Source organism: Mytilus trossulus, chromosome 8, assembly GCF_036588685.1.
Source record: "Mytilus trossulus isolate FHL-02 chromosome 8, PNRI_Mtr1.1.1.hap1, whole genome shotgun sequence".
Lineage (NCBI taxonomy): Eukaryota > Metazoa > Mollusca > Bivalvia > Mytilida > Mytilidae > Mytilus > Mytilus trossulus.
Window position 1 is genome coordinate 32,504,432 of NC_086380.1, and position 13,329 is coordinate 32,517,760.

General features: G+C 32.9%; 1 protein-coding gene across 2 annotated transcripts; it reads left to right on the forward strand.

Moving 5' to 3' along the window:
- Nucleotides 1-207: 207 nt before the first annotated feature.
- On the forward strand, nucleotides 208-13,056 carry LOC134680829 (2-methoxy-6-polyprenyl-1,4-benzoquinol methylase, mitochondrial-like). Of its 2 annotated transcripts, none has more exons than XM_063540077.1 (7): nucleotides 208-397; nucleotides 4,838-4,987; nucleotides 5,735-5,983; nucleotides 6,476-6,582; nucleotides 7,797-7,885; nucleotides 11,434-11,545; nucleotides 12,801-13,056. In XM_063540077.1, the coding sequence occupies exons 1-7, from the start codon at nucleotides 241-243 to the stop codon at nucleotides 12,900-12,902; spliced, it is 966 nt and encodes a 321-aa protein (XP_063396147.1). In that variant the 5' UTR covers nucleotides 208-240; the 3' UTR covers nucleotides 12,903-13,056. The 2 variants fall into 2 exon arrangements, with proteins under 2 accessions (XP_063396147.1, XP_063396148.1); XM_063540078.1 differs by lacking the exon at nucleotides 208-397 and adding an exon at nucleotides 428-507.
- Nucleotides 13,057-13,329: the final 273 nt, after the last annotated feature.

The window sequence follows — 13,329 nt, forward strand, 5'->3', positions numbered from 1 at the left end:
TTCTTTGTAATCATAGTAAAACTCCGAGAGAATATGAACCTTCTCTTGCGGGATACTTTATTTGTTTCAATTTAAAATGAAACATATTGGTTCATTCAAAGGACTGGGAGTTGATTTGGACATTTAATTTTATTTCTAATTATTGAACACATTTGTCTTACACAATTGCTTCAAATACAAACAAAGATCATGTTTTTTATTTTTTATTTTTATCTTATTTAATGCACGGATCCCTACAAAATGGCAGCGCCCATGAAAGTTCGCCGGCTTCTTTGCGCAAGAAAATTCAACACATTTTGCCGGTTTATGCATTCAAAGCAACAGAATAATGAATCACAACAAAAAGAAACCCACTTTGGATTTCAAAACATCCCTGAAAATGAAAAAGAAGACAAAGGTTTTTACTTTCAGTCAATTTCTTTCTCCTTGGCAACTCCTTCATTTCCTTGCCCTTGCCCTTGGGCTTGTTGATCTGTTGACTGGCTTGAATCAGTTGCAGTCAAGAAGGTATCACTACCCTTAACGTGAATTTGCTTAAAATTTTATTGTTATTCTCAAAATATTCTTACTGTGATTTGTCAGGGGTCTCAAATAATTATCTTTACTATAAACGTATTTACACTTTTGGTATTTAGCTGTATCTTGCCTCCGAATGAGCTTAGATCGACTCTGAATAACCTTTTGACGTCAAGCAACAATCACTTTTAAATTGTGACATCAAATATTTTAAATTATGATGTCAAAGTTTACGGGAACCTGTATAATTTTACGTACAAATTTGCATACAAGTGTAAATACGTCTATTGGTTTGGGGGAAAAAAATAAACATGCTTTGTGGTGTGGTCGATTTTTTTATACCGTCTAACAGAAAGTGTACATTTTGTCTTCATGATCCAAAAATAACTGTAAGTGTCATTTGACTAGAATTTTCATACATCTTATCGCTAATCCCGGCTTACCCGGCCGCTTGAACTTGACGTCATACACAATCACTTTTCCATTATGGCGTCAGATATTTTGTTATATAACGTCAAAATTTTAGGAGAACCTGTGTGATATCCAGTAATGGCGGACAAATAGCTATAAGGTGTAATGTTTTTCGTCATGAAGGTACCCCCATTAGGACCCTCACTTAAGGGGATCAATGTCAACACTATTTTTGAAGGATTTCAAATGAATGTTTCTACCCCCTAATTAATTACTTGTAAAGGCTACCATAGTCCGAGATTACTCTGATGTCCAACAGCTGTTTTGCCAGGCAAGCTGGGGCTGTGGGACGGCCCCAGCTTGTCTGGCAAAACAGCTGTTGGATGTCAGAGTAATCTCGGACTAAAGCTACCATAAACAGTTATCAAAACAAATTATACATGTTGTCTCACAAGGAACATATGAACACATATGAACTCATCAAGGTGACAACACTGCTGTATCTATAGATGACTTTCAAGTTCATGCACTTTCCCTTTAATTTATAAATATGTCACAATGTTTATGATATTATGTAACAGTAAGAACCAATTAATCAATAACATGACCTTGGGTCAAACGGCATAACTTGTTGTTGAAAAGTTGTTCATATGAAAAACAACTTGAGTGTAATAGTTTATTAAGTTATATTCTATTACTTTAGTAGAGCACTTTCATTTTCTTGTAAGAAGTGTCTGATCTATAGATTTATGTATGTAATTTGATAGATCTCTCAAGGTTTTTCAGAAAATGATGCAATTTCTATTATAATGATGTAATTTGATTTTGAGTTATTTCCCTTGACTGCTGTGTTTGGAGGTATACATTTATAGGTTGTTTTTTTTAAGTAACCAAATGAAAACATGTCTGATAAGAGACCATTATTCTATCATGTGTATTGTTGTGATAAATAACATAATTTATTGAAGCAAATTGTTGAGCAGCTCAGAATGGCCCATCATTTTTGGCTGGGTTTGTTTTGCTCAGTCTTTGATTTTTTTCTTATGTTGTATTTTCAGTTAATTGATTGTTTTATTTTGTCAATTATCTTTTTATACAACCGCAAAAATTAAAAAAAATTTGGTCGTATATTGGTATCGCATCGTCGTCAGTGTCGTCCGAAGACGGATTGTTTCCGGATGATAACTTTTGAATAAGTGAAAAGAAATCAATAAAATTTAAACACCATGTTAATAACCATAAAAGGAAGCTTGGGATTGATTTTGGGGGTTATGGTTCCAAAGGTTTAGGAATTAGGGGCCCAAAGGGGCCCAAAACAGCATTTATCTAGTTTCAGGACAACTAAGTTGTGTATTAATATTTCAATTGTTCTGAAATTGTACCACAATGTTTAATACAATATGTAGAAGATTGGGATTTATTTGAAGGGGTTATTGGGCAAACAGTCTAGGAATTAAGGGCCAAAAAGGGGCCAAAAACAAGTATTTTTCTAATTTCAGGACAATAACTTGTGTGTAACTGTATGGATCTCTCTGACATTGTACCACAAGGTGTCATTTTACACAGGGAAGGCTGGGGTTCAGTTTGGGGTTAATTTTACCAAATATGTAGGAATAAGGGTCCAAAAAAAAGGGCCAAAAAGAAGCATTTTCTAGTTGACAGACAATAAATTAATTGTGTTTAAGTGTATGGATCTCTATAAATTTTTACCAGAAGGTTCAGGACCACTAAAGGAAGGTTGGGATTGATTTTTGGGGTTATGGTCCCAATAGTTTAGGAATTAGGGCCCAAAAGGGGCCCAAAATAATCATTTTTGTAGTTTTCAAACAATAACTTTAAGTGTTTAAATGTATGAATCTCTCTGAAATTAAACCACAAGTTTCGATACCATGGAGGGATGGTTAGTATTGTCTTTTGGGGGGACTATGGCTCAAATGTTTCGGAATTAGGTGCAAAAAAAGGGGGAAAACTAGGTATTTCTGGTCAATGGACAATTAAGACAATTTAAAAGCAGTTAAGGGAGGTAATTCTAAAACATTTAACATACAATGTTGGGTATGATTGGATTTACCTCCCTTACACTACTTGTATATTATGTATAAAGACTTGTCAGGTTTTGGACTAATTGCAACAAAAAATGGGGTGTGTGGTAGTAGTTTTCAATTTATTTTTTTCAAATTTCTCAAATTCCAAAATTTTGAAAAGTTAAAAGAAGAAATCTTTAATTGCACAATATTGCAAGATTTGTAAGATCTTGACATTTGCTTTGTGTTTGAAACTCAAATTATGTCAAAAATTTGATTGCAATCCAAATTCAGAGCTGTATCAAGCTTAAAGTCATAAGAAACCTCAAATTAAAAAAAAATCATGCATATGTTTTTTATAACTAAATGGATAGTTTTCATTATACAACTTATGCACATATACTTTTTTCTGAGGAAAATTCTTTAATTTGTCCACATTTGGAAGAAGTTTACTTATTTTTAATTGCTTGCTTCCAGGAAGCAATTCGCCCACATATTTTCCGTATGCATAGTGACCTGAGCATAACCCTCCTCGTAAAAATCCAGTGATCGCAATAGGCATGGATCTGTCATTAAAATATACAATTAACTGATTGTACATGTTAAACACGTGCTCAATACCCATGCTTTTTGTTATGTGGTTACTATAAGGTGACAATCGGTAAACTTAGGCTTTAAAACACGGCATTTAATGAGCAGCCATATTTGTTAAATCATAACAGACAGAGAAAAAAAAATTAACGATTATACGATATATTTGCGTAAAAAATGACAAAATCGTGCACAGAGTTCTAAGTTTATGATATATACATGCATTGGTTCAAGAATTGGATAAACATTATTTTTCACCACTGACACTGGTTTCATATGACTTTAAATGTTGTGTCCATACTTGCCCCAACTGTTCAGGGTTCGACTTCTGTGGTCGTATAAAGCTGCGCCCTGCAGAGCACCTGGTTTTGTCATGTTATTGTCAGTGTGTTTTCTGAGTTTGAGTTTGAATGTTCATTTGATATCAACAAACTCTCTTTCAGAAAACATTTTTTTCGCAAGTCAAGTGGTCTTTATAGTATATCAAATTGAAGTTGAAGATTTATGAAGGAATTTTTGGGTATTGACCTCAACATGGTAACAAAAGAAAAATAGTCCTTGCACTAATTGTTGCAATGGAGAAAAATCTATAGACTTGATTCCAATAATCATGATTTGCCCACTATCACTGAACGTCAGGATCATCGAATTTCTGAATAAATTCGATATCATAATTATCAAATGCTACAAAAGGAAAAGTAATTAAACTATTTCAATAATTTTAGTGTCACAAGATCTTGTGTCCAGTGATGCATTTTACCATGATTACAATACTGAATAGAAAGGCGAAAGGTACCAAAGCAACATTCAAACTCATAAAGGGAAAACAAACTGACAATGCAAAGGCTTAAAAAGAAAAAATCAAACAGAAACAGAGAAAACAACAATATCTGAAATTAGCAATTGGGGCTATTACTATTTTTTTCTGTCTAAGTATTTGGTTTATTTATGTCATTTATGCCCTTGTTGAAAATTCAACAATCTATGTCAGTATGTTAAATGTCCATGTTTTTGCTTACACATGTTACATGTCATTGCTTACATGTCTTAGATAAATGGCAAAATTTATTAATTTTTGTAGTGTCCACAATGTATATATTACTATTAGAATATAGAAAAAATGAAAAATGTCAAAAAAGCACAATAACATTGTTCTATGATGCATAAGTACAGTTTGCCTATACAACATTTTCTTTCCTTCATCAATGAGGAATGTATACTTTCATTTGAGTAATAAACATTGGAGGATGTGTGTTATGGTTCTCATATATTAATGAATGTTCTTTTTATTTCAGTTTATGAAGTATTTAAGAATGTAGCCAGTAGCTATGACTTGATGAATGATGCTATGAGTGCTGGTGTTCATAGACTTTGGAAGGACCATTTTATCAGAAGGCTTGGTCCAACTCCTGGGACTAAATTGTTGGATGTAGCAGGAGGCACAGGTAAGTACAAATTGTTTTATATCTTCTAAGGGAATATAAAAAAGGAGATGTGGTAATTTATGATTGGCAACGAGACAACTCTCCACAAGAGACCAAAATGACACAGAAATCAATGTTTATTTAAAGTGTGTTGAGTAGCCTGCAATGATAAAAAAAGTATCTATATCATGTATACCATTTGTTCAGAGGGAAAATTCTCAACAAATATAATGATAATATGTTAAATGTGGTTAAGATTAATATAAAAAAATATGTCACATATCATGCATATTGAAAGTTAAATCAGTATATGAAATAGCTTCAGTAGTGAGCAAATTTACATTAGTGACATCTTCCATTCTGTTTGTTAAAATTAATTTTTGTAGACCCCAATCCCCCCTCAATACAAGTAAATATTTTTAACAATTAGAAAAGACATTGAATCAATATTTGTTTATCCATTTCACTGCTGCATGCATTTCAGAAAAAAAAATAGTTTCATGTAAAAAGATATGTATTGTCAATTTTGATTAACAATATTGTATATGGGGGGACATAGTCTTGCCTTACCATGCCGCTAAACTTATGGTTGCTTCTAAGCAGCAAAAAAACACATCTATAGCCATGTCATGTTTATTCAAAAGGGACAGAAAGCATCACATTACAAATATGCAGCAATAAACAAAGGGACACAACTCGAACGACTTTACTTTAAAACACATACGACCATACATATACACAACACAACTATCTTTTTTTTATTTACAGGTGACATTGCATTCAGGTTTTTAAAATATATAGACAATTTAAACAAAAATGAATCTGATGACATTTCTGTACCGAACCACATTGATGGATTTCAGCTTCACCAGGAGGACCAAGATTTATCCTCATCCTCTTCGTCATCTTCAGATGAGGAAGATAATCATGTGACACACCATGTGACAGTATGTGATATAAATCAGGAAATGTTAGATGTTGGAAGACAAAAGGCTGAAAGTTATGGCATATGTTCAGGTTAGACATATTATAAAGAATATAACTACATGTAATTTAAACAAAACAAATTTAAAAAGAAATGCATGGGGTCCCCTTTGTTTTTATACGTCTTGGCAATAAAGATAAGGTATACATTTTAGTTCATCGATATAATTTGAAGTTCATTTTCACAGAACTACATGTAGTACACATTTTTATTTAAGGGGCCAGCTGAAGCCCCGCTGGATGGGATTTTATCGCTGTGTTGAAGACCCATTGGTGGCCTTGGGCTGTTTTCTGCTCAATGTGTCAGGTTGTTGTGTCTTTGAGACATTCCCCATTTCCATTCTTCATTTTATTTGTTGGTCGCAGATGTTTAGACAACTATTTTATGTATAGAATGTCTTCTTTATATATAATTTATTTTCAATAGTGCCAAATGTCATAACTACCACTACCAGTTGTCATTATGTCAGCATGAACACCAAACCATTAATAATATGTATGTGTATATCTTTTTTTATTATGTAGGAATGAGTTGGTTAAAGGGAAATGCTGAATGTTTGCAACTAGAAGATAATCAATTTGATGCATACACCATAGCATTTGGTATTAGAAACTGTACACATGTAGACAAGGTACACTGAGTATAAACTTAATGTCAGTTAAAACGTGATAGATTTAGATTTTATTGCTGAGGCTACCTCAAATTCAGTGATCACTAACCTTACAACTCTGAGGTTGTGATGTTGAAACCCCATTCATAGCAAGGTGTTTAGGTGCAGTTCTAAATTGACAAGTAATGCCAGTTTTCCAACTAAAGGTCCATGGTTCTCTCTTGAACTCCAGCTTGCTCCACAAATTAAAACAGCAAATACAAACAAACATCAAATCAACTGACTAAGCTTGTCAGTTGGCTCTTGAAGTGTGTATGTTGCCTTGATATATTATGATAAGCAATGTATTTTAAGGTGTAACGGCTAATAACACGGCTGTGCACCTATCAAATCAAGACCTCAACAGTATTTTAATTCCAATTTTTATTCAATATGAGGTTAAAATCATTCAGCATGATTAAAGTCTTTAAGTAAGATCCTAGATAAAAACAAATATAAACATAAATGAGATGTACCATTTTTATGATTATTTTTGGACAATAATCATTGGTATGAAGTTAGTTCTACCTGAGACTACTATAACACATATATATAGAATAATAGGTAGTTTCGTTTTTGATACTGACTATATCATGTGGAATATCAAGACAAGCTCGTTAGGGCGAGTTAAGATATTCCACATGATATAGTCAGTATCAAAAACAAAACTACCTTTTATTCTGTTTGTCGGTAATTATGACGTCACACAATGTATTGCCTAATATTTTCAGTGATACAGCCAGTACATTGATACTCGACAATATTAGGCAGTAAGATCAAAGGGAAAAAATATGAATTACTGATAAATGTGTTATAGTAGTCTCAGGTACTACAAACACTTTTTGAGTGTTGAAAGCTTGTCACTAAAATGTGGTTATAATATTCCATTAGGCACCTACCATATTTTTTTTTGGGGGGGGGGGGGGGGGGGGGGGGTAGGGTTAAGTTGTCACTTTTTTTTACAGGCATGATTCAAATGATACTGCAAATTTTCAAAGCATAAAATGCTCTTATTATGTTAAAGCCCAGATTGCTCCTCCCTCAGGCAAACTTACTTCTATGTTTGTTTGAAAATTCAGTTTAATTCAGCTTAAAGTATGAAACATGTGAAACAATTGCAGATAGAATGAATGAAATTAATTCTTTACCACCCAAATCATAGTATAATTTACCTTATTTCTCTATTTTTTTGACAGGTTGTAGAAGAAGCATACAGAGTACTGAAGCCAGGGGGAAGATTTATGTGCTTAGAATTCAGTGAAGTCAAAAATCCATTGCTGAGAAGGTTAGTAAATAGGCAACCTGTATAAAATATTGCATAAAAAGAAATAAAAGCATTACCCCTTATAGGAAATCTTAGATCTTAATTGAATCACAAACAAATTTATTTGGCACAAGGTACAATTTGCACTTCTTTCAACAAAACGAAGTATTTTTAAATATACACAAAACATAGATATCAACAGATGTTAGTTAAATTGTGCTAAATATTTGAAGAAATAAATCAAATCATTGTGTCATTTTGACGGATGTGAATTTAAGCAAGAATGAAGTTTGCATGGGTATTCCTCATTATAGAATCATGGTTTGTTTGGAGATAGGTTCAAACCCTTTTTTTTATTATTAAATATGGATTTAATTTAAATTGGTGGAACTATGTAGTAAATAAGAATACATCAACAAATGAGCCGCGTCGGATAGAAATCGACCTTATGCAAAAAAAATCTCAATTTGAGTTTTGTTCAAATTAATTTTGCTGATAGTCATACAATTTGAATACAAAAAATCGTTTTACTCTAACTTTTTTTTAAAAAAAGTTTCGCCATTTCGAAGTTTTGACGGATAATTATATTTAACATCAGATCTCACAACTACGTCGTGAAATTAACGTTATCGTGCATTGGTTTTATTCTGTATCGGTCCTTTTCTCGCAATAAAGAGAGACATGAAATCATACATTGGTATACAATATTTAATTTAATTTATAAGATTGTTACAATGAAGCAATACATGATTCTCATGTTTTCAATCCAACTTCAACCAGAATATGTAAAATGTTACTCCTCTGAAGCACGAGGACAAAATTCGTAACGGAAATTAAACTGAACAAAAGGACGGACTTCATTGTACAGATAACGCCTTCTCTCCTCTGTCAGCCCTGCTGGCTGAATGTCCGTGGTTCGATTTTCTTCCACTAAGACCATGTGATCGAGGGGTTACGCCATTAGCATTTGAGTGCTGTTTTAAAGTTTTAAATTCGCTCCTCCCAATGTTACGGGGTATATATCTCCCAATTGATACCATATTCCCATGCTCGCATTTCCTATCATGATTTTCTTGGTAGAGGGTTACTGCTCACAAGGAAGCTATTAAACCAAGAGTTTCAAATGGTAAAGTTGAAATCATCCCTTAGTAAATTTTACGCCATCACGAGTTGGTTGACCGTTATGGAATAACCGTTTCACAAATGATATCGGATATGTTTCTTACGTCGTAATTACAATCCCCTTCCCTTTCATGAATGTGACCTACCGAATTAGACTATCTACCGGATTTGTAATCACATAAGCAAGACGACGGGTGCCACATGTGGAGCAGGACCTGCTCACCCTTCCGGAGCACCTGAGATCACCCCTAGTTTTTGGTGGGGTTCGTGTTGTTTATTCTTTAGTTTTCTATGTTGTGTCGTGTGTACTATTGTTTTTTCTGTTTTCTTTTTCATTTTTAGCCTTGGCGTTGTCAGTTTGTTTTAGATTTATGAGTTTGACTGTCCCTTTGGTATCTTTCGTCCCTCTTTTATAAATATTTCTCCATGTGAACTGGCATATCTCAACTCCTTGAAAAGAATATCGGTATCGTTTTAGTTCTCTCTTTCCTCCTCTGAAAACCGAGTCTATTTCTTCTAAGTTTTCTAATTTTGAAAGCAAGTATATGTCACGCTCTGCTTTTGTAAATTCACAAACAGATAACGATACATCATAGGCCTGTTCTCTGAATGTGGAAAGCTTTGTAAAACATTTTTTTTGTACAATTACAGTCGTTAGCAAATAGAGCATTTATTCGAAGTCGGGAAGGATCCTCTAATTCATCATTTTAATTAAGAGAACATGTATTTTCCGATTGATCTTGAATGACGGAAGTGGAATAAAATTCCTGGGCCCTAGCTTGAATTGTGTCACATGTATTTTCAATATCAGATTCGTCATTTTCAATATCGGAATCGCTGTTATCAGACAAATTCAGTTCATTATTGCTTGATGCCAAAACCTCTGGTATTGACCCTATATATTGTTCAAAATAGGCAACTGCTTCATTTTCTAGTTCTTCGCATCCTATGTTATTGAACCAGTCCATTTCAGAAATTTACTACAACATTAAAAAGGAATGAAATTAAAGACACATTGAACCAAGAGAATTTTTCTATAGGACTGGTTGTCGCGCTTTGCGCCATTATAGTTCACCAGTGATTTGTGACAGGTAGATCAAAGTCTCAAATACTATCTATGTAAATTAAAGTAGTTCAAATTTCAAAATAAACAGGTTTTTTAGATGAAATTTTGGTTTATTATTTATAAATCCGACATCACAGTTTACATCTTCCCAAAATGTTACCTTAATCATGCAGACGGACGGACGGACGCAAAATTGTAAGACCCACGGATGCATAGATCAGGAATTTTATTGCCCGAATACTAATTTTAAAGTTGTCGGGATATGAAAAAGGAGGTTTAAAAGGTTTTATTTTGAAAGTTATTAGTTTTCGAAATACATGTACACATGTATTATGCAAATTTTTCCCTCTTTCTGATACTAAGGTTGAGAAATATGTTATGAACATGTATAACAGTTTTTACAATTTAATTTCGTTAAAATACATAAGCAATTTCTGAACAAAAACAATACTGGTTATATTACCAAAAATTGAAAACGTTTTACAACAAAAATCTATCCAAATAAAAAAATATTACTGTAACAATTCTGCTTCTATTCGTACCGAGTACATTAAAATCCGACCAGAAATGTCCCCACAATTTTTTTTTGAAAAAACGTAGTTTTGTAAGATAGCGACATGTTTTTTTATAACGTCAGAAACTACCTGTATGAAAACTTGTGAAACTTTATCGTAACGTTACTCGGTTTGATGTCGAATTGCATAAGGTCGATTTCTATCCAACGCGGCTCAATTGAACACAGGATGGAAACTTGTTGCTCACTGTGGAATAGAAATAAATGTTGGTAAACAAAAAGTGTCAAAAAAGATGCAATTAAATTTTGGGTATCATCACATTATAGTAGTCCGAGATTAGTCTGATGTCCAACGGCTGTTTTGCCAGACAAGCTGGGGCTGTGGGACCTCACAGCTGTCCCATATTAGTCCAAGATAACTCTGATGTCCAACGTATGTTTTGCCAGACAAGCTGAGGCTGTGGGACCTCAGATCTGTCCCATATTAGTCCAAGATAACTCTGATGTCCAACGTATGTTTTGCCAGACAAGCTGAGGCTGTGGGACCTCAGATCTGTCCCATATTAGTCTAAGCTGACTCGGACATCCAACAGTTGTTTTGCCAGACAAGCTGGGTCCGTCTGACAAAACAGCCGTCGGACGTCAGAGTAATCTCAGATTAACATTATAGTAGCCATGTAACCGTCAGAAGAATAAATTATTGCCTTTTTTTCCATATATTATTCAAAACATGCAAATTCTGCTCTTGTTAGATTTCAAATGAAAAATATCAATCAAATATTGCAAAAGATTAAGTTTCATTAAACATGTTAAAAAGACCATTCATAATTTATTATTGTGATATATTCAAAGCTATCTTAATTTCAGCTTGTATGACAACTATTCATTTCAAGTTATACCAGTAATGGGACAAGTTTTAGCTAGGGACTGGAAATCTTATCAGTATCTAGTGGAGAGTATACGACAGTTTCCTAATCAGGTAAATATATAAATTTATCTTACCTCTAGATTTATGGGGATATAATTGGTTAATGGACTACATGTGATGACTATATATAATTGATATAGGTTGTCCTCAAAAATACATGGTTAGTAACCATATAGGGGTTAAACTTCCCTTTCAAAACAAAATGAAACCTGAAAAATTTAAACAGACGAAGGAACGATTGAAATATATTCATTAAACAAATTTAGAACCAACACTTATTGTTTGTATTTATTTTTGGAAAAATTCTTAAACGTGTTAAAACTAAGTATTGAAGATTTAATCACTTTGGTATGTCGCTAGTCTAAATACCACATGTAAAGTTAGTCGCTAAGATAAATTCGTTACATGGTGTACTAGTGACCGAATACGAGATATATGAGGTTAGTAAATTCTATATGGGGATTGGAGCTTCGCTTTCACCCCATATGGAATTTACTGACCCCATATATCTTGTATTAGGTCACTAACACATCATGGAACTAATAATATATGTACTTATCAGTAATGTTGTCATTTGATATGGTCCTTTTTTGTTCTATCACTTTGTTGCCAAGAAAAGAGACCACAATCTTATGATTATATTGTATTGTGTTAATTCAACAATGACAGCAACAGAGTAAACTATTTGTATAAAGCTTATGTTCTACATTTTTTGTCTAGCTTAGTGACTCACTGGACCATGTAAATAAATAAAGGATAGGGAAAATACTGTGACTGCCTTAATTCTAATAGTCTTGTTTTTTTATCACTATTGTTTTTAACTTATTATGGGTAAAAGAATTACAGAGAACAATTTTAAGATATGCAGGTCTATCAAGATAGGTTTTAGTGAAACAAAGGTTAATCATTTGATTGACTGATTTGATCCTCAAAAACTCATTCTTGTACAGATAAACACGATGTTTATCATATATCATGTGTATTTTTACGCTAAAATATTAGACCTAAAAAATCCTTTTGCACGAGTTTGCTATCGAATGATATTCATACTTATGTCGATATTGCTTATATGCCCATTGGCAGTCTTCCGATGTCAACTTGATATATAATTCTAAGGTGTCCAGACTGAAAATTTCAAATACATACAAAAAAACAACATACATATTATCGAGGTGATGCCTTCTAAATTGTTAATTTTAGACTTTCTATAATTTGAATATGCATGTATATATTTATGTATGTTATAAATGAAAATGAAAATTTGACAACCAACAACCCTTTAAATAATGACATTTTTCTTTTGTAGGAAGATTTCAGTGACATTATCAGAAATGCAGGATTTAGGATGGTATCATATGAAAATTTAACTTTTGGTGTAGCTGCAATTCATTCTGGATTTAAACTGTGATTTAACGACTATTAAATAAATTTACCTGTATTTATAAATGAGAGTACAGGGAATAAAGTAATAAATTATTCTATCTTAACAAATATTCATGCTTTTACTACTGCTATGACAGATGAATTTATTATTTTTAATGGTTAATTGGCTTTGAAAAGTCAATTTTAAATTCATGTTTAAAGCAAATTAAAAGTATTACTATTTTATCTATATATGATATGTAAATAAATTGCTAATAAAAAAGAAACATAAGTCTTTCTTGTGAAACTGTTTAAAAGCAAAATAGAACCTCTTTTTCAATTATTCATAATTCTAAGTTGCAATTGTCACATTTGTGTGATTAGTTGAAGGTTGCAGAAATATGAACAAATTATGGACTGTCCAGGCTCCTTTGAGGAAAAAACTAACGCTCTTCAAGCTAGTGATCACATTT

Excerpts from the sequence above, each read along its gene's own strand:
- LOC134680829 (XM_063540077.1), top strand. The coding sequence starts at position 241 with ATGGCAGCGCCCATGAAAGTTCGCCGGCTTCTTTGCGCAAGAAAATTC. Across the intron at positions 4,988-5,734 it reads GGATGTAGCAGGAGGCACAG|GTGACATTGCATTCAGGTTT; the intron begins GTAAGTACAAAT and ends TTTTATTTACAG. Across the intron at positions 5,984-6,475 it reads AAGTTATGGCATATGTTCAG|GAATGAGTTGGTTAAAGGGA; the intron begins GTTAGACATATT and ends TTTATTATGTAG.